The sequence below is a fragment of the Hakea prostrata genome, chromosome 5 (assembly GCF_041222555.1).
Source record: "Hakea prostrata isolate BN-2017 chromosome 5, UWA_Hpros_2, whole genome shotgun sequence".
In the NCBI taxonomy this organism is placed as follows: Eukaryota; Viridiplantae; Streptophyta; class Magnoliopsida; order Proteales; family Proteaceae; genus Hakea; species Hakea prostrata.
Window position 1 is genome coordinate 29,215,250 of NC_142604.1, and position 20,473 is coordinate 29,235,722.

The following is a 20,473-nucleotide window of genomic DNA, read 5'->3' on the forward strand; positions in this document are numbered from 1 at the left end:
ACGGGCTGATCTCAAGGAGATATGCCACTTAGAATTCAACTTCTTAATAGTAATGCGAGAGTGGAATGATTCAATTTTTGTTAACTAATTAACTAAACTAAACGATCCTAATCTATACATCTAATGCAATCGAATTGAAATAAAAAATAAATTAAACACAATCAATGCATAAATAAAAGACAGGAAAAGAATGCGAACAATAAAAATAAAAGGAAAAGGGAAGTGATCCGAGTGTCAGCTCTGGATCGAGGGAAGGGGAGTATAATAATAATGACTTTGACCGTGGACCCTTTGCCGTAATTTACAGTCCACCGATCGGGGGAACGGATATTAAAGAAAAAAAAACAGTGCAGAAAGTAAATAAAAGAAAGTAAATAACAAAGCAATAAACAAAGCAATAAAGGGAAAGGAAGCCTTAACCAATGAGAGGCACGACTGTAGGCATCTCTGATCAAGGATCCAGGGGAAGGGAGAACAATAAATAAATGCTGAAAGTAAATTGCAGAAAGTAAAATGGAAACCTTAACCAAAGAGAGGCACGACTGTAGGCATCTCTGATCAAGGATCCAGGGGAAGGGAGAACAATAAATAAATGTTGAAAGTGAATCCTAAATTAAGAATATGGAGGGGTAGATAGAAGCGGGAATGGAGGGAGGAGAGAAGATTAATAAAGAAGGTTACTTACTTACGAATTGAACAAACGATTCAAATCTCAACCAACCCTAACAACCAGATCTAGAATGATCTAAATTTGCAATTGCTAGACCCAGAGAAAAACGAATCTAAAAACTTGAAACTTGAACTTGAAACTTGAACTTGAATTGCATTACGTAAAAAAAATTAAACCTAAACATTCAATATAAAAATTTAAATCTCACAAATGCAAGCAAAGAAAACTAGAGAAAGCCTAAATAAACTGAAAAGAGAAGAAAGAGTGCTTCTACCAAGCTCCAAAAAACTTCCTCCCTTGATGGAGTATGCTCTCCTTTTATAGAGTTTACATGGGATATGAGGCACGGCTGAATTTGAATAAAACTCAAAGTTCTTATCTGACTCAACCAATTAGGGTTTTGGCGTACCAATTGGACGGACTTAGAGATATCAAATACATAATTCCACCGTTGGATTTTAAAGTTAAGAAGTCGCAAAGCTCTCCTCCAAAAATCAGCTCGATAGGACACCGGATGACCATTCGATGAAGGGCTTGATTGAAACTGAACAGAGACATTCAACAACGGGATTTTTCCTCTTTTTCTTTCTTTGACCATGTCCCAAATAGGAAATATTGAGGTGTGCAAGGACTCTTTTTCTCCACTGGGACTCTCTTAATAATATCTCTATAGATTTGATTAATAAATTCTAATCTCAGCCGTAGGTCAAAATTTGCTTCTTTATCTCTAAAATACTTTGGAGTTGGCCCATAATCACATCTCTGGCCCATCATGCTCCAGGTCAGGCCCATTTTCGCATTTGAGAACTTGAACGGACCTCTTGACGTGTAAAATCGCATGTTTGATACCCAAAACTCCAAATATTCGCTCAAGTCTTGAAAACTCATAAAATCTGCAAAAACATCATAAAACCCAAGGTAGCTCCACTCAAAGTGTGTAAAATGCATGCTTTATGCCCTAAGATTTCACACATAAATGTGCTCATCAATACAATATCCCAAAATCAAATCCCAATAGCTTCAAGACCCACTTCTGTTGATCAGTAGCCATAATACGCTGTTCCAGCAAATATTTCAGACTTTTTTGATTAGTTCGTACTTTGAAACGTCTCCCCATCAAGTAGTGATGCCATTTTTGGATAGCAAGCACAATTGCCATTAGTTCTTTCTCATATACAGACTTGGTTTGTGTGCGAGGTGACAACACTTGGCTTCAGTAAGCAGTTGGATGGCCATCTTGCATTAAAACCGCACCTAGCCCAAAACCTGAAGCATCAGTCTCCACCCAAAACTCCTTTGTGAAATCGGGCATAACCAACACAGGGTCGGTCGTCATGGCTGTCTTTAGGGCGTTAAATGCCATTGTTGCCTCGTTATCCCACTGAAATGTGTCTTTCTTCAATAAGTTAGTGAGCGGAGCGGCAATCTTACAATAATCTTTGACAAATCTGCGGTAATACCTGGTTAACCCTAAAAACCCTCGTAGGGCTTTAAGATTTTTGGGTTGGGGCCACTCCACCATGCACTTGATCTTCCGTGGATCTGCCGCTACTCTATCTTTAGATATGATGTGCCCTAAATACTCCAGTGTAGCAACCCCAAACATGCATTTTTTTTGGTTGATGACGAGGTTGTGCTGTGTAAGGAGTGTAAAGGTGGTTCGTAAATGACCCACATGTTCCTCCATGATCCTGCTATATACCAAAATATCGTCAAAGAACACCAAAATAAATTTTCGCAAATGTGCTCAAAATACCTTATTCATGAGTGATTGAAATGTGGCCGGAGCATTTGAGAGCCCAAATGGCATCACCAGAAACTTGTAATGTCCATTATGGGTACGAAAAGCCGTCTTTTCCTCATTAGCCTCCGCCATTCTGATTTGGTGGTAGCCTGCTTTCAAATCAAGCTTGGTGAACATTGTGGCTCCTCCTAACTCATCCAATAGTTCGTCAATTATGGGAATAGGGAACTTGTCAGGAATCATTAGTTTATTTAGGGCACGATAATCCACGCAGAAGCGCCACCCGCCATCCTTCTTTCAGACCAACAATACCGGACTGGAGTAAGGACTCACACTAGGCTGTATCAATCCGGTAGTTAACATTTCATATACTAACCTTTCGACCTCGTTCTTTTGAGAGTGTGGGTAATGATAGGATCGAATATTAGGTGTACTTCTCTCGGCTAGCCGTATCCTGTGGTCTTGTTTCCTCCTTGGCGGCAATTTAGTGGGTTCCGCAAATAGTTGAGCAAAATCAGTTAATAAATTGGATACAACTACACTCTCGTGTCCCTCTATAGCTTCACATTCGGGACGCTGAGGCTGTAGCCAGTATCCATCACCGCCTGCCTGAACGGACTGTAGCATGCTTTTCAATGTCGTTTCCAATCGCAGCAAAGTCGGATCCCCATTCAGTTTCACGGGTCGTCCTTGCCATTCAAAACTCATGGTTCGCAAACGCCAATTACTTCTAACCTCCCCGAGTGTCTGCAACCATTCAATGCCCAGGATTATGTCAATGCTACCCAAATTGAAAAGGTAAAAACTCTGTACAAAATCTCACCGCCCAAGTGAATTGAAACCTGTCGACAAACTCCAGTACCTTTGCTAATCGTTCCATCCCCCAAAGCGACTTGAAATTTTGTGTTCTGGACCTCCAATCCCAACGGCTCCACCAACAATTGAGCGACGAAATTGTGCGTTGCGCCGCAATCAATCAAAACGATGACCTCATAGCCATGTATCTGCCCCGTCAGTTTTAGGGTATGTGGGGGATTGATTCCCACCAGAGAAGTATGCGAGAGTTTCGTCTCAAGCACAGGTTCAATTTCGACTACAACACTATCGTCATCGAGCACTCCTACCGACGCTGCAACTTCTGGATTATCGTCGTCGTGTAGTAGCAACAACCTTAGTTGCTTCAGGGGGCATTGATGGCCTTTGGTGTATGGAGCATCGCACCAGAAGCATACTCCTTTGTCCATTTTTTCTTTAATTTCTTCCTGGGATAGCCACTGCGATTGTCCTGAGTTTCCTGTCGCCGTTGTAGTTGCAAATTGAAGCTGTGTGGAAGAAGACAATGGTTCGACTTTTTGATTTGGGCGAACTGGAATGTTGAATCCTTGGTTCATTCCAGTTCCTTGAGCTGTGCCGGTTCCTTTATAATTGGTGTTGGATGGGCTGAAATTAATGTAGCGTGGGTTTGAAGTTTGGGCTGTTTGAGTGGGCTGGGCCCAAGAGGATTTCTTAAATTTCCCAACTCCATTCTTGGCCTCCACTACTTGGGCCAGATCCATTATTTGGCCCAGATTAGTGGGTCCAAATAATCGAACCTCAGCTCTCACATCTTCGTTTAACCCAGCCAGAAATACTCCTTTCAACCATTCCTCTTCTACAGCTCCGGCAGCCACTGCAAGTTTCTTAAACCCTTCTCTATATGCTGCAAACGTCCCAATCTGCTTATGGTTAATCATCGCCTCTTGGGAAGTCTTCATCTGTGCCGAACTAAATCGCTGGATCATCGCCTCTTTCAAACCTTTCCATGATAACAATGGCTGCTGTAATTCTCGGAAGCGTATCCACCCCAATGCTGCCCCCAAAACAAAGAGTTGCAGTTCGGAGTTTCTCTCCATCGCTCAGTTTATACAGATCAAAATACCTCTCAGCCCTTGCGATCCACCCCATCGGATCTCTCCCCATAAAAATCGGCATTTCAAGTTGCCTAGGAAGGAAGTCTCTCGACTTCTCTGTTTCGCCCATTCTCTCGCCATATTTTGGAGTCCCATCGATCTCAGTCATCTCCAGCATTAAGGTATGCACATCAGCTGATTTTCCTTTCAAAAACATAAACCTTAGTTCCTCTCTGAAGTCTTCATTAGCCTTTTCTCCTTTTTCTATTTGTTGTGCTAAGACCCCTACTTGTCCTTAAATCTCTTTCATGATACTCTCCAATTCCTCTACCCTCTGCTCCATTCGGCTCTTTACCATTCCCCTGGAATCGATGTCTCTGATACCAGATTGAGAAGACCCCGATCTGAACGGAAGAACAATGGTGGAATTGACACATAGAGATAATAATAATACTGAACTTTAATCAAATAATCTCTAGAACAGAACACACTACAGCATTAGAACAGCAGTAGGTGATCCTACTCTACCCGAGAGCAATTGCCCTCTCCCTTATTTCCCTAACAACTCCAAATGCCTGTCTATCCTAATCTCCCTTCTCCTACTAATAGTAATTACTTTCCTATCATATCTCTTAACCAAATCACTCCAAATCCATTCCTAAAAGGCAGGCTGTATTGCAACAGAATTACCCCAAATTTATTCTTATAAAGCAGTCTATATTTCTCAATTATTTCCTTCCATCCTTGGCTGCTGTGCAGCAGATCTTGAATCTTGCTTGCCCTGCCTGCGAGTATAGACTTGCGAGATAAGGGGTCTTATCACCTAGCCTATTGGAGTTGGTCAGCACCCCCACTACCCTTCCCCGCCTTCCAACTCCATCATTCCCTATCTCCTTGCTTGCAACCCTACCCTTTCTTCCTCCCCCAAACCTATGGATCTCTCAATCCCTTTTTCCACTCACCCGCTCCGCATCCTTAGCGTTCCTTCAATCCCTACCGTAGCCCCCATCACCCTTTAGAATCCATAAAAATCTGAAGTCCTTTCTCTTCAAAACCCTAATTTCTAATCCACACCATAAAAAATCCCTCCCCTTTTAGAGTCATCATTCGCTCCCTTTCCTTTGCACTCAATCCCAAGTAGTAGTCCTAACTACTCCAGAAGTTCTAGGAAATTGAAACTGTAATTTCCCAAACTCAGACCTCTGAAACTTGAATTTGAAACCAAAACAACGAGGTTCAGATTTAGGTTTTCAACACTCCTAAGCTCATAATCCCAAACAAATCCTGCCTACCCTCCTTACAAACCCTAGCTGCAGGGTTTTAGAGACCCTACTGGCCTGCTGATGTTCCTTTATTGGATCCTAGTTACTTGCCCCCGTCCTTTGAGGCTACATCATGTAGTGCACATCTAGTTTGATGGAGTCTTAAAGAGTGCAGCCTAGTTGATTTAGTTTGTTGATTTGGTTGTACTTGGTTTATTTGGGTTTTAGCTTGATCTCTAGGTCATAAACAGCCCATGGGCAATTTCATTTCAGTGTATCTTTTTGAATCTACTAGTTTAGCCTTATTTTCTAAGAACAAATTACACATACACTGACTCCTGGACTCACTAAAAATTAAATCTACTTCCTTTGAGAAAAATTCAATTACGAACATACTCTATTGTTTAAGTTTTGGGGTTAAATGATGCTATCATCCTTATAAAGTATCTGAGATACCTATTTTATCCCTCCCTATGGTGATGGAAACTCATTTTTATGGTTAGGGTTTTGATGAACTTCCCTAAAACTAGGGCTGCCCAGGATTTTCCAGAAAAGGGATGGCTTTTCTAAGATGTGTAGGGTTGGTTTAAACACTTGAAACCCTGCTGTAATGGTAATTCCAGATCTCAGTTTTAACCAAAAAAAGTTTGAAAACTAGGGTTTGGGTGTTTCTGCTAGATGGGCGAAGGGACTGTACTTGCAGTCTTGTGTTCTCAGACATTGTTCTAATGAGTTTGGAGTGTAGTGTAGGGAGAGGCTAGGATGAATTACGGTTTTGGTCTGGAGGTTGAAGATGAAGTGCAGAAAATTCTGGATAAGAAGACTAAGTGCAGGAAATCTTCAGTTCTAGGGAAATAGGGTTTATCTTAGAAAATAACAGTAGGACTGATGCCTGGGGTTGGTGTGATCCTATAGGGAAGGAGGTTAAGGGGCTGGGCAATAGGGAGCTGCAGGGGTTGAGAGTTTAGTGCTGCCGTGGGGAAGAAGAAGGGGTGGGGAGGTCTGTGGGTGATCTGGAAAGTTGTGGATGGGCTGGGAGGGGATGAGGGATAAGGGCTAAGGGGTGCTGAAGGGGGATTGGGGGCTGCTTCTGTGTTATGGCAGCAAGGTGGAGGGGGTTACAAGGATGCACAGGAGGGGGGGGGGAGGGGCTCGAGATGAAGTTGCAGGGGTAGGGCCGTAGGGAATTGCTTGCATGGGTAGGGGAGGGAGGGGGAAAGGGTCTGAGGTGTTTACTTACTTGATGGAAGCAGCTGTAGAGGTATAATGGCTTCTGGAACTTGAAAATAGTTGTTGATTGTAGTTGATTAATGCTTCAAAAACTGCCATGGCCCTCCCAAAGAGAACCACGACCCCATGTCTCACAAATGCTTGAATTTTATTCAGTCAGACTTACGAATTACAATGAGCAATGAGGCTTATTTATAGCCTTTTTATCTAAAGAACTTCTTAACTCAAACTCTAATAAGGCTTAGAGACCAACTCATCTACCTCCTAAATAAAAGGTTTCTTCTTGAAATAGAAGACTTGACTTATCTATAAGAGTCCTCTTTAAAGAAAGACTCCTTAACTAAATAAATCTCAACCACTAATAAAGGTAAATTCTAATCAAGGGCAAACTCCTGAAGTATAGGAACCCTTTTTTGTAAAAGAGTTTTATCTTATCCACAACTAATGGAAACCTATTCAAACACAACTCAAATAATAACTTATAATGGACTGGGACTCTTAAAAGTTTTGGAATTTAGATTCCAGCAGTAAAATAGGGACTAAAATACCCAAAATGCCCCTGTAATAGGGTTCAGTCAGCTTGCTTGGATGGGCCTTGGGGCCCGCATTAGGTTAGGCCAGGGGTGGTCAATCTGTGTTCACATCAAATGGTTACTTTCCCAAAGGGCATTTTAGAAACCCAATAAGTACCCTCTCCTGATAAACCTGTCAGGCTGCTTGTCGTCTACTTCTTCTTCTCCTTCACCTGCTAATGACCTGCAATGACAACACCTTGATTTACACACCTCTTATGCACAATCTAACCTTGTGCCTAGGGCTTCAAATCTTTCCTATCAAGCAATGAAATGAATTATTAAACCTATACGAAAAACCGGCAGCAGGATGGTGCCATCAGCGAAACATACAACAACAACAACAACAACAATAAGCCTTTTCCCAACTAAATGGGGTCGGCTACATGGATTCTTGCCCTCCAATCGGTTCTGTTCAAGGCCATGCTAGATACAAGGCCTAAGCTATACATATCCTTTCTCACCACTTCTCCTAAGGTTATCTTAGGTCTACCCCTAGCTCTTCTAGTTCCTTCAATATGGATTATATCACTTCTCCGAACAGGAGCATTTATAGGTCTCCGTTGAACGTGGCCGTGCCACCTCAAACGACTTTCTCTAAGCTTATCACTTATAGGAGCAACTCCCATACCAACTCTAATATGATCGTTTCTTATCTTATCCATCCTAGTTTTGCCACTCATCCATCTTAGCATCCTCATTTCTGCTACACTGAGTTTATCTATATGATTCTTCTTAACAGCCCAACACTCTGCACCGTACATCATAGCTGGTCGGACAACAGTCCCATAAAATTTTCCTTTAAGCTTTAATGGAATATGCCGATCACATAAGACCCCGGATGCACCTCTCCACTTCATCCACCCTATTTTAATTCTTTGGGAAACCTCATCTTCTAAATCACCTCTTTTACTTATGATTGAACCTAGGTACCTAAAACAATCACTCTGAGGAATCTCTTTATCGTCAAGTATCACCACTTCATCATCTGCCCGATCATGACTAAAGTTACAAACTAGATATTCTGTCTTCGATCTACTAAGTTTAAAGCCTTTTGATTCCAAAGCTACTCTCCATGATTCTAATTTGGTATTAATCCCCACTTGGGTCTCATCAATCAACACAATATCATCCGCAAAAAGCATACACCAGGGGGCCTCATCTTGAATGTCTTTGGTTAATTCATCCATTATCAGTGCAAATAGATATGGGCTTAAAGTTGACCCTTGATGTAGCCCAACTGTTATCGGAAATTCATTACTTTGTCCCCCCACTGTTCTAACACTAGTCACCGAACCATCATACATATCCTTAACTATATCTACATATTTACTTGCAACACTTCTTTTCTCTAGTACTTGCCAAATTAACGCTCTAGGGACTCTATCATAAGCTTTTTCTAGGTCAATAAATACCATATGAAGGTCTTTCCTACATTCTCTATACCTTTCCATAAGTCTCCTAATTAAGTAAATAGCCTCCGTTGTAGATCTTCCCGGCATAAACCCAAATTGGTTCTCCGTAACTATAGTTAAGTGTCTCAACCAGGTTTCAATTATTCTCTCCCATAATTTCATCGTATGGCTCATCAATTTAATGCCTCTATAGTTATTACAACTTTGAATATCTCCTTTATTTTTGTAAATTGGAACCACAACACTTCTCCTCCAATCATCTGGCATTTTTCTGTGCTCATAATCTTATTAAACAACTTAGTCAACCAAACTAGTCCATGGGTTCCTAAGCTCTTCCATACTTCAATTGGGATTTCATCAGGACCTTGTGTCTTGCCGAGTTTCATCAACGAAACATACAGCTGAAGATTAAACACAGTGAGATTTCTCTATCTTGTTTTTCTTGACTTATTCTAGTTTGTTGATTCAGTGACATTCATCATATCTAAACTACAAATCGGATCAATCCAACCAGCTAGTTTAAGTTGGAAGTTTGCCATGAGTAATCTCGATTGCAGAACATTCCAATGTCAGAGTTTTTGGACTGCATCTATGGGTTTTAGATACAAGAGATTCTGGAGTTCTCTGGACTCAGAATCAGTGCAGCAATTCCACCTGGATTGAGTTTAAAATCTTGTGGCATTTACTATATTCAATTTTTTCTCCAGAATTTTGAAAGCAGATAAATCAAATTTAACTTTCGGCTAAACTAAACTGTTGAGGAATGCCATGTCAAACATTTCCGTATCAGTCTCCATTAGTTTGATGTAACAAACATGAATTACTAATGGGCTATATTGAGTTGTGTATAGCTAATTCAATATGAGAGCAAAGACCAAATCCAAGTCAACGTCGGATGCCAAGTCAAGGCCAAGACCAAGCTAAGATGGACATGAAGTCCAAGTCAACATGAGCATGAAGAATGTAGTATTAGGAGATTTAAGAATATCAACTCAAGCTCAAGCAAGAAGACTTAACAAATTAGGGCCTATGACACATCCTTGCACATACAAATGTTATTGTACTCATTTGCTTCAAAACCATGTGTATCATGTCACTATATTGACTTAGGACATGTTAGGAGTGTATATGAAGACATAGGGTTGGTTAGAAGACCTTGAAAACCCTTAAAAGTCCTTTGACTGTGCTTTTGGGCTTCAGATGGAGCTCCGTCTGGTTAAAAATGCCCCAATGACTATTTTAACGGCTACATTTTAAATGGGACGGATGTCTGTGATCCGTCTGGGCTAAAATTTGCCATTTTTCTATCCGTTGGGGGTTGGGCTAAGGCACTCAAAGGTCATCTATATAAGCCCAATTCACCCCATTCGAGAGCTTGAATTTTGCCAATTGATCATGTACTCTCTAAATACTCTCAAGCTCTCAAATTACAAGAAATCACTTGTTTTGCCTCTCACCCTTACTCCACCCTTGAAGAACATACCAAGGTGTTTAAACAAGGTTATTGGAGCAAACCTTGAGATGATTGAAGGCTTTTGTTGGAAAGTCATTGGTGGTGCATATCAACTTTATTTGGGCATACAACTCATTGCATCACACTTATACAAGGGGTAAAGTGTCACACTCCTTGTTAGGTAATATTCTTCCATTTATTGTATTTGGTTGTTTTTAATTCTAAGTTTAGGTAAACTAGAATTGGTTGAGGGTGTTCTTGTCCGTGAACAAAGATTGTAAAAGGGTGCTCTTGCCCCGTAACAAAGATTGTAAGGGTTTGATTCTCTACCCCCACCGTATTGAAAGAAAATTACTAGTGAAAATCTCTGTTGAATCCAAGAGAGGACTGGACGTAAACTTGTAAAGTCAAACCACTATAAAATCCTTGTGTTGTGTGGTTAGTTGCTATTGCTTACTTTTATTCAATTGACAATGTATCTTGAATTTACAATTAAACAAAAAAATTGGGCAATTTCACTAGTTGCAACCTATTTACCCCCCTCTAGTTTGCTTTAACATACAACAATTGAAAATCTTAAACATAGCTCTCTATACCTTGAAAACCATGTACATCAGAAAAAATAAAAAAGAAATAATGGAACTGTGAGTCCTTGGGAAAGGTTTTTTATTTTCTAAAGGTCCATTCAGAACAAGGGCAGCAGAAAACCAGTGCATCTGTCCAGTGGTTTATTCAATGGATGAAATGCTTGTCTTGACACTCTACTTGAACAAGGAGGAGAACGGAGGAGGGGCTTTGTGAATGGTGCAACGCTTTGCTGGGAGCCTCGCTGCTCATCTCTCATTGGAAAGAATGAATTGGAGCAGAAATTCTTAGGGTCTTCAAACCCTAAATGATGGATATGGGTCAGACTGTGAAAGGTTGAAAGGTTGGGGAAGAGATGGGGCATTTCCTTGTTGGATTCCCACTTTTTCAATACAAAGTAAGGGTAGTTAGGTCATCTTAATTGATATTAGGAGGGATAAATAAGGTTACTTTAATCATTTATATTTCACTAATGGTCTTAGCTTTCAGGGGTATGTTTGTAATTGATTGTTTTTTAGGGGTAGTAGATGTAATATTTAGCAAGTTAATTTGCCCTTTTTTTTATAGAAATATTCTTGGAGTATTTTGATTTAGAGTTATTTGCTTATAAAAGGTTTTGTAAGTGAAGAGGCTGTACTTATTAATGAGAATAAAAGAAAAACAAAGAAGTCATGATGGACTCTTTCTCCCCCTGTCTTGCTTGAAACAGCCCCTTCCCCTAGGTATCTTCTTCTTCTTCGCCTCTCTCCCTCTCTCTCATGAAGCAGTGTTGCCTCTTTATTGTTATGGTAAGTCCTCTCCCTCTCTCTTGCCTGAAAATGACCCCCTCCTTTGCAGTAATTCTTCTCCATCCCCCTTGCACGAGAGCAAGAAAACTTGTTAGGGCTTCACATCTTTCTTCTTTGTCAATTCTTCCTCTGTTTGACCCGTTGTTTGTGTTAGGAATTCAGGTTTGTTTGCCTTTTCTCCTTCCCCATATGTTAAGACCTTTGACATCCTTTTTCTTTATTTCTTTCTTCTTCTCCCCCCCCCCCCCCCCGGCGTTCTTGACAGCATACTTATGGGCTTAACCTAGCATTCCTTGTTTTCAGCATATGGAAAAGTCTTTGCATTTGATTAGGTATTATGTTTCCATGATCCCCACCCTTATGTCTTGCAATTAACTTTTGTTTATCTACTGCTAAATAGCTAGGGATTACATTTCTCATCACAAATGTTTACATTATGCCTAACGTGCAGGCTTATCAGTTTAGATTCTGATTCCCCTTCTCTTTCCCCTCCCCCCACATCTTTTTTATTTTTTATTTTTTGTTTCTTTCTTTCTGTCTCTCTTGTTTATGTTTTGCCTTAGGAAACTATGCCTACTAGAAAACACACAACCAGCCTTTATAGGACCACTTTTCTCTAGGTTATCCCCTGCATCCTTTTTGTTTTTCGTCTTTCATTTGTCATTTTATTTTTATTTTTCTTCTCATGCCCCCACATTTGTCTTTTTAGACCTGAGTTTTTCCTCTCTTTTTTTTTTTTTGAATGGGGGGGGGGGGGGGAGGTGGTTGGGGTCGGATCCATGTGGCAGACCCCATTGAGTTGGGATAAGGCTTAGTTTGGTGTTGCTTATATGGGAATCCAGGACCATTTGGGATGGGTATATGTGAGATTTGATTTGTGGCATTGTGGGTTCCTGCTCATGGCTTTTGTGAGACTTGCACTTCTAGGGCTCCTTGACAATGTTTACTAAGGCTGGACAAACATAGTTTGGGACTTTGGGTTGATGCAACAAACAGCTTATAGGGGAAGGGACTCATCCAGTGTTAATGCTGGATGTATGGCAATGCTAGTAGCCTACAGGAATTCTTTCGTCTCTTTAGGCATCCCATATTGATAGTGCCTTCTTTAATTTATTTTCAGTGAACACCAGATCTTCCAAGAGGAAGTGGTGAGTTGTTATGCATGGAGAATCTTTACAGCGGATGAGTTGTCAGGCTTTGTCTTCCATACTGGTTGGTCTGTTGTACTATGTATAACCATTTTACATTATTATATTTCTATCTGTATGTGTTTAGGTGATAAGGTTTCTTTCCCATACATGAATAGGTTATGTATACATTTATTAGTCTTCTATCAACAGGTTCTTTGGAGGAATAATTTGATTCAGATTGATGAAACTTAAAGAGCCAGTGGCAGACCCAAAATCTGCTTACACAAGGAAGTGGTAAGGAAACACATGAATAGCTCTTGCCATTTATCAAGTATGACTTTAGTGGAGCTGATTGTATCGCTAGGACCCAGGTATCCAACCCCAGAAAGTTTATCAATGATTCACCCATCTCCCACTCTTTTCCTTTGGAAAGACAAGCAAAGTGGAAGCGAACTGATATTTTTTTCTAAGATCACAACTGAGAATGTGTATTCCATTGTTTTAGTCCAAAGGATGCAACTTCATTCAGCAGCTGACAAAAGAAATTAAGAAAACTCATAGAAGTCAATATGGACCTATAGAATGAGCAGTGGGTGACTGGTGAATCCAACCCCATCTGCAAGGCCCCTCCTGTTCACAAATGAAGAAGGTTGGTCATTACATGGTGTTTTTGCCCTTCATACGCTTACTACAGATTCTAGTATGAAATTGATATGAACTGCTTCAGCTGAGTTGTTAAATTAGAAAAAAGATAGTGCTTCTAGGTTTTGGTCACACTACAAGCTACAACAGATATGATAGAGTGCATTCTTTCTGGTGATCAACCCCTCTGCTCCTTATTTGGGATACTTAAAACTATGCCTTGATAAATTCTTATAATTTAGCATAATTCGTTTTCTTCTTTTTCCTCCCAATTTTCATTTCTTCTCCTTCTTGCATTTGCAGAGTGATGATGAGCGGATCCGGGAACTTTCCCAACAGCTAGTTCTGGAGAAACGAAGATCAACAACATATAAAAGGTATCTTGAAATGATTTTCAAGCACATTGAAGAACACACAGAGAGCCTGTCAAAGAAGATCCAATATATAGTTGCTGCTGTAAATGAGGTTGAATCTGAAAGAGCATCAATGACATAGAAAGGGGTGCTAGCTGATCTTAGATCAAGCAAAAGAATAAGCATGATGCGTGAAAACCGTTGCATGTGGCCTGCACTATAGTTAGTTCCTTAGCACCTTTTGAACAGAAGTGTCCTATTCCTCTGCAGCCCCACCCTTGGTCAATCACCCAATGAAATTTACTCTCAATGTAGTGCTAGTGCTCCCATGTTATTGGCATTATTTTAGAGTGCATCACTACACCTTTTTCCTCTTATCGATGTACTGGATGTGCTTGCATCATTCATCAAAGGTGACGGTGGTTAGGATTCCTTGAGGTCTATTGAAGCCTCTTGTAGTGCAGAAAGCCAGAAATGTAGCCTTCTGTTTTATGCACTGATGGTTTCATCCCATCTATGTGGTGAATATGCAGTTGGATCAGTTTTTATTTTTATTTTCTTATTTATTTTATTTTAATGTTAGGTATTTCGTCTGTCTGTATAAAAGGAGTTGCTCTCTACTCTGAGATGCTGCATCGATTACTCAAATTTGTAACATTAACATTCTTTGTCTGGCATTCTGTGCTGCATTCTACTCAGTTTAGAAGTAAAATGTGCAGAAATGTATGGTGAGAGATACATATGTATATATGAATGCTTAACTTTTTGTGATTCATTTGGCATGAAATAATGTAAGGGTAATATGGTTTTTCGGTTCATTTCAGGTTGAGCCAGTTCCTTTGAACCGGCTTGGTTTATATCTTGTATATATGTCATATGCTGGTTTGGTTTATTCATTGTACGCAAATTAGAAATCAGAAATTGGGGTTTTTGTCTCGCGTGAGAGTCTCTGGTGATTCTCCTTTGTTCTTCGATTTTAGTCTAGTTCTTGAAGAGACGATTGCTGCTGCAACTTGGTGTTTGTCCGACGACGATGGAGGGCACTCGACGGCCAATGGAGGAGCAATTGATTATTGTTTGATTACTCTTGTAGTTTGATTTTCTCTCTGATTCTGTAAGTATTTCAAATAAAATCCCATAGTAGATTTGACTCGTACCTGAGTCCCGGAGGCGTAGGTCATTGGACCGAACTTCGTTATCAAATCTTTGTTGCCTCTTGCTTTGGTAATATCTCAGTCGATTGATCACGTATGCATTAACAAATTGGCATCAGAGCTTTGATGTTTCGGTGTTTTGGTGATGTGATGTTGAATGAATTAGGGTTTGTTTCCTAATTTGCTTATGTTTGATCTCATAGGTAATATAGATTGCTTTACTGTTCTTTTGAATTATTTCTTGTATATATTGATTTGTGAGATTTACATGTGTAAGAGTGGAGTTAAGTAAGGAGTTGAGTTTACCTGGGGAGGGTTCCCCTCCCAGTGTGGTTACCACAAGCTCTAGTAGAGCCGTAGGACTGGGTGAAAACTCTAAGTGCCTGAGTTTGGAAGCTCCGATGGAGAGTTCCAAAGTAGACATAGAAAAGTTCGATGGACTGGAGATTTTAGAATATGGAAGAGGAAGATTAGGGCTCTCATGGCACAACAAAGACTTCTTAAGGCAATAGATGACCCTGATGCTTTTTTTGAAAGCATAGACCCTGTGTTGAGGACTGAAGTGATAGAGAATGCAATTGGTTGCATGCTCTGGAACATCACTGATGGTGTTATTAGGTGCTTAGATGAAGAGGATATCACCCCTATCAAAGTATGGACAAAATTATAACAAATTTATCAGAAAAAGAACTTGGGTAACAGGATTTATTTAAAGGAAAGATTGTATGGTTTTAAAATGGATCTTGCTATCAGTCTAGACCAAAATCTAGATGTGTTTAAGAAATTAGTTCAAGATTTGGGTAGTATTGGGGAGAAGAGTAAATTAGATGACCAAGACTTGTCTATCATCTTGTTAAACTCCCTTCATAATGACTATATTCTTGTTAAGAATTCTATTAAATATGCTTGTCAAAATATTATCCTTGACCAATGTATTGATGTTTTAAAGAATAGGGAGTCTGAGTTGTTGGCTTCTGGTAAGGCTAAGGGAAGTGGGGAAAATTTGTTTGTTAAGGGTAATGGCTCTTACAAATAAGGGAAACCCAAGGGGAAGGGTAAGGGAAATGACAATCATGCCAATAACAACAAGAATAACAACGGGAATGGTAAATCTGACTCTAGCACCAAGAGATGCTTTTACTGTAAGAAAGTGGGTCACTTTAAGAAAAATTGTTTTGCATACAAAAGAAAATTGAAAAAAAATGGAAAGAAAATAAGACATCTGATTCTAATATGTCTAATTCTAGTAATGGTCGAGCAAATGTGTATGAAGATATTTGTGAAGTGTTGACTATTTTTGATAGTGATAGGCATGATGGATAGATTATTGATTCTTGTTGTACTTATCATATGTGTCATCATTTGCATTGGTTTACACACTTGACTGAGATAGAAAATACTAAGGTTATGATGGGAAACAATGATGTATGTGATGTGATTGGCATTGACACAGTTAAGTTGCTCACTCACAATAATCTGTTTTCATTTTGCAGGATGTTAGATATATACTTGATTTTAATAAGTGGCCTTGATAGTGCTGGATTTGATACAAGTATCTCTAGTGGTATTCTTACAATTTCTAAAGACTCACATGCATGTTTGAAAGGTAATTCTCAGTCTGGTTTGTATGTGTTTGATGGTAGTACATACTAGTGTATGGCATTCTAGGTTGGGACACATTTGTAATAGAGGTCTATAAGCTCTAAAGAAACAAGGCCTATTTGACAAGGATAAAATTGAAAATTTAGAGTTTTGTGAGTGCTACATCATAAGTAAGCAACACAGGTTGAGCTTTGGGGTTGGATCCCACTTATCCTGTGTTATATTGGAATATATTCATGCTGATTTGTGGGGACCAACATATATCTTGTATTATGGAGGAAACTCATATTTTCTATCCCTTGTTGATGATTACTCTAGGAGGACTTGGATTTTCTTATTGAAGTCCAAGAATGAAACATTTGTCAGGTTTAAGGAATGGGTTGCTTTGGTTGAGAATCTGAATGGAAAGAAAGTCAAGATTTTAAGAATTGATAATGGGTTAGAATTTGTAAATGAAGTGTTCAATGGGTTTTGTAAACATAAAAGTATTCAAAGGCATAGAACTATTAAAGCTATCCCTCAACAAAATGGCATTGCTAAAAGAATGAATAGGACTATCCTAAATAAAACTAGATGCATGCTTATTTGTTCTGGAGTTCCCAAGGGGTTTTGGGGTGAGGCTGTGATTACAGCTGTTCACTTGATTAATAGATGTTCTTCTGTGACCTTAGGTTCTAAGATTCTTGAGGAGATGTGGTGGGGGAAGCCCCCAAGCTAGATTACCTTATGGTGTTTGGTTGTGAGGCCTTTGCTCATCAAAGCATTGGCAAATTGGAACCTAAGAGTAAAAAGTGTATATTTTTGGGTTATCCTGAGGGTGTTAAAGGCTATAAGTTATGGGACAAATCTATACCTGGTATAAAGATCTTTGTGAGTAGGGATGTTCTCTTTAGAGAGAGTGTATTCCCTTGCTTGTCTATTAACAATACTAATCTTAATCCACTTGATCAAAGATTGACTGACTTCACTCAATTTGACTTAGAGCAGGTTGATATTTCTTTTAATCCTGTTTAGACTAGTGATTTTAATGAACCTAAAGAACCCTTGACTTCCCCCCAATCCAGCTCTAGTAATAATGAGCCTGTGGTTGTGGTTCTTGACATTGATATTGGATCAATGCCCTCTCCTGTGACTTCCACTGAAGAGGTGGGTGGGGCTCCTGATTTGAGTAGTTACCAGCTGGCAAGAGATAGAGTGAGGAGATAGGTTCGACCACCTAAGAGGTATTTAGCCAATTTTTCTCTTGAGACTGATGATTCAGTTTTTGAGTTTGGGTTTAATGAACCTAGTTCCTATGAGGAAGCTTTAGATTCCAAGGATAAGGATTTGTGGATTCAAGCCATAAATGAAGAGTTGAAATCATTGAATAAAAATCAGGTTTGGGAGCTAGTTGATAGGTTCAAAGACCAAAGGATATTACCTTGTAAGTGGATATTTAAAATTATAGATGATGGGGGATGAATAACTCCAAGAGGTATAAGGCTAGACTAATTGCGGAAGGTTTTGTGGGGTGGATTATGATGAAATCTTTCCCCCTGTTGCCAAGTATAAGACTATAAGGTTGTTATTGTCCCTAGTTGCTCAGGCAAAAATGACAATAGAGCAAATGGACGTCAAAACTGCCTTTCTTCATGGCAACTTAGAAGAAAAGATTTATATGCAACTACTGCCTTTAGGCATCTCGGCAGCAGGAGATGAGACTCGAGCTTGCTTGTTGAAAAAATCCCTCTATGGACTCAACAAGCCCCTAGGCAATGGAACAAACGGTTTGACTCATTTGTTTTGAGTGTTAGTTTTAAGAAAAGTGTTTATCAAGGAGCTTGGGACAGCCAAAAAGGTGCTGGGGATTGTAGTTTATAGGAGTAAGGGGGAGGATATAATGTTTGTTTGTCAAAGTTTATATTTGCTAAAGGTCCTTTAGAAATTTAATATGTTGAATTGTAAACTAATTAATGTTCCTTTAGTTGCACATTTTAAACTTTCAAATCATCATTGTCCTAGAAATAGTTTTGAAAATGATGAAATGTCCAAAGTCCCTTATTCTAGTATTTTAGGTTCTCTTATGTATCTTATGATATGTACTAGACCTGATATTGCTCATGCTGTTAGTGTATTGAGTAGGTTTATGTCCAATCCTGGTAAGGAGCACTGGCTTGCTCTCAAGTGGCTCTTGAGATATTTGAGAGGTACTGTTCATAAAAGTCTTGTGTTCAAGTGCTCATCCGGTGACCTAATTCTTGAAGGATATACTGACTCTGATTATGCTATGAAAGACCATAACGGATCTGTTATGGTTTGAATTTGATTTTTGAATTCAATTTTTGGATTCAAGTTTTTAAATTTTAATTCAAGTTTTTAATTTTGAATTCAAATTTGAATATTGTAAACGAATCTTGTACAACAACCATGTTTATGTAAAAATACATAAGACTTACCCATCAAGGTAAGCAACCTACTTATCAAAATTAGAGTTTTTCTTTGCATTCTTTCATGGTATTAAAGCTAAGGTTTTGAGTTTTTTTCCCCCAAAACACTACATTTTCAATGGCCATTGCTAACACTCCATTCCCCATTACCAATCTCTCCAACCTTGTTTCTGTCAAGCTTGATGGAGCAAATTATCTCATGTGGAGAGAATAATTAGAATCCATTTTTATTACCTGTGATCTTATGCATCATCTTGATGGTATTGGATCAATGCCAAATAAATTTGTTACTACTGGAGGAACTCAAACGCTAAATCCAGCATTTCAAACCTGGAGAAAGAATGATAATTTTGTTCGAGCATGCATCAATGCCACCCTCACACCATCTCTTTCTTCTCATATTCTTGGCCTTCAAACAGTGAAAGATGTATGGGATTCTCTTGCACAACTTTTCCAACAACAGTCCATTGCTAGAAGGAATTGTCTTCGCAGTGAATTGCAGATGATCAATAAAGGAACGAGCACAATTATGGACTATCTTCACAAAATTAAGTCCATCGCTGATTCCTTAGCGGCAATCAATGACAAGGTAAATGACTCTGACTTGGTAGCATATACATTAAATGGTCTTGGTTTGGATTATCTCACTTTCATCATCATTGTGTAAAATATTACCGCATCCGTTACCTTTACCGACCTAAGGGCCAAACTACTTACTCATAAGCAACGGTTACGCCATGGCTATGGGAACACCCAATCAATCTTAACTGATTCCCATTCCCCTACTGCATTACTTGTTACAGATCAACCTAAATTTAATTTGCCTAATAATAATATTAATTCCTATCCACCCAACAACCGAAACCCACCTAGATCTGACTTCAGAAATTATCAAATGGCCCTCCAAGATCTCAAAATTCCTATAACCGACCAAATCAAAATACCTTTAATACTAATTCCTTCAAATGTCAAATATGTGCTAAGCAAGACCATTCGGCCAATATATGCAATTTCTGTTATGCCCCGAGCTAAAATAATCCTAATCCACCACATCACATTCCTTATGCTGGCTTACATGGTACCCAAAATACCCAACACATTACACAACAAAATGATGCATAGTGGATACCGGATTCAGGTGCTACCAACCATTTGTCATTTGATCCAACCATACTACAGCAATCTGCCACTTACAAAGGAGAAGACCAGGTTTCAGTTGGCGATGGTAAGAAACTCCCTATAACTCATATAGGCTCCTCAACTTTGAAAACAAATTCAAATCATTTATCTCTTAATGACATACTAATAGTTCCCCAATTGTCAAAGAATTTAATTTCCATTTCTCAACTTACATATGACAATAGTTATTCTGTTGAATGTTTTCCATGAGGTTTCTGTGTTAAGGATTTGGAGTCAAGCATCACTCTACTGAAGGGTCCAGTCAAAGATAAATTGTATTCTTTCTCGGCCAATGTTGTGCCTCCTTTGGCTCTTTATGAAAATAAAGCTCCTTCTGATATTTGGCATCGCCGGCTTGATCATCATTCTTCTGCAGTAC

At 39.3% G+C, this 20,473-nt stretch overlaps 1 protein-coding gene across 7 annotated transcripts in view; it reads left to right on the top strand.

Annotated features, from left to right (window-relative positions):
- The window catches only part of LOC149015792 (protein FAR1-RELATED SEQUENCE 5-like), a 40,270-nt gene extending 24,593 nt beyond the window's left edge, over positions 1 to 15,677 (top strand). For 4 of the 7 annotated variants that reach the window (XR_016173464.1, XR_016173463.1, XR_016173465.1 and 1 more), the window contains one exon: positions 13,684 to 15,677. Coding sequence is in view for 2 of the 7 variants with exons in the window: in XM_089155612.1 (XP_089011738.1) it covers positions 13,684 to 13,875 (192 nt within the window). In the remaining 5 variants the exon portion in view is untranslated. The remainder of the gene's footprint in view (positions 1 to 13,683) is intronic. The other 3 variants (XM_089155612.1, XM_089155613.1, XM_089155616.1) reach the window with 2 other exon arrangements.
- The last annotated feature ends 4,796 nt before the right edge of the window (positions 15,678 to 20,473 follow it).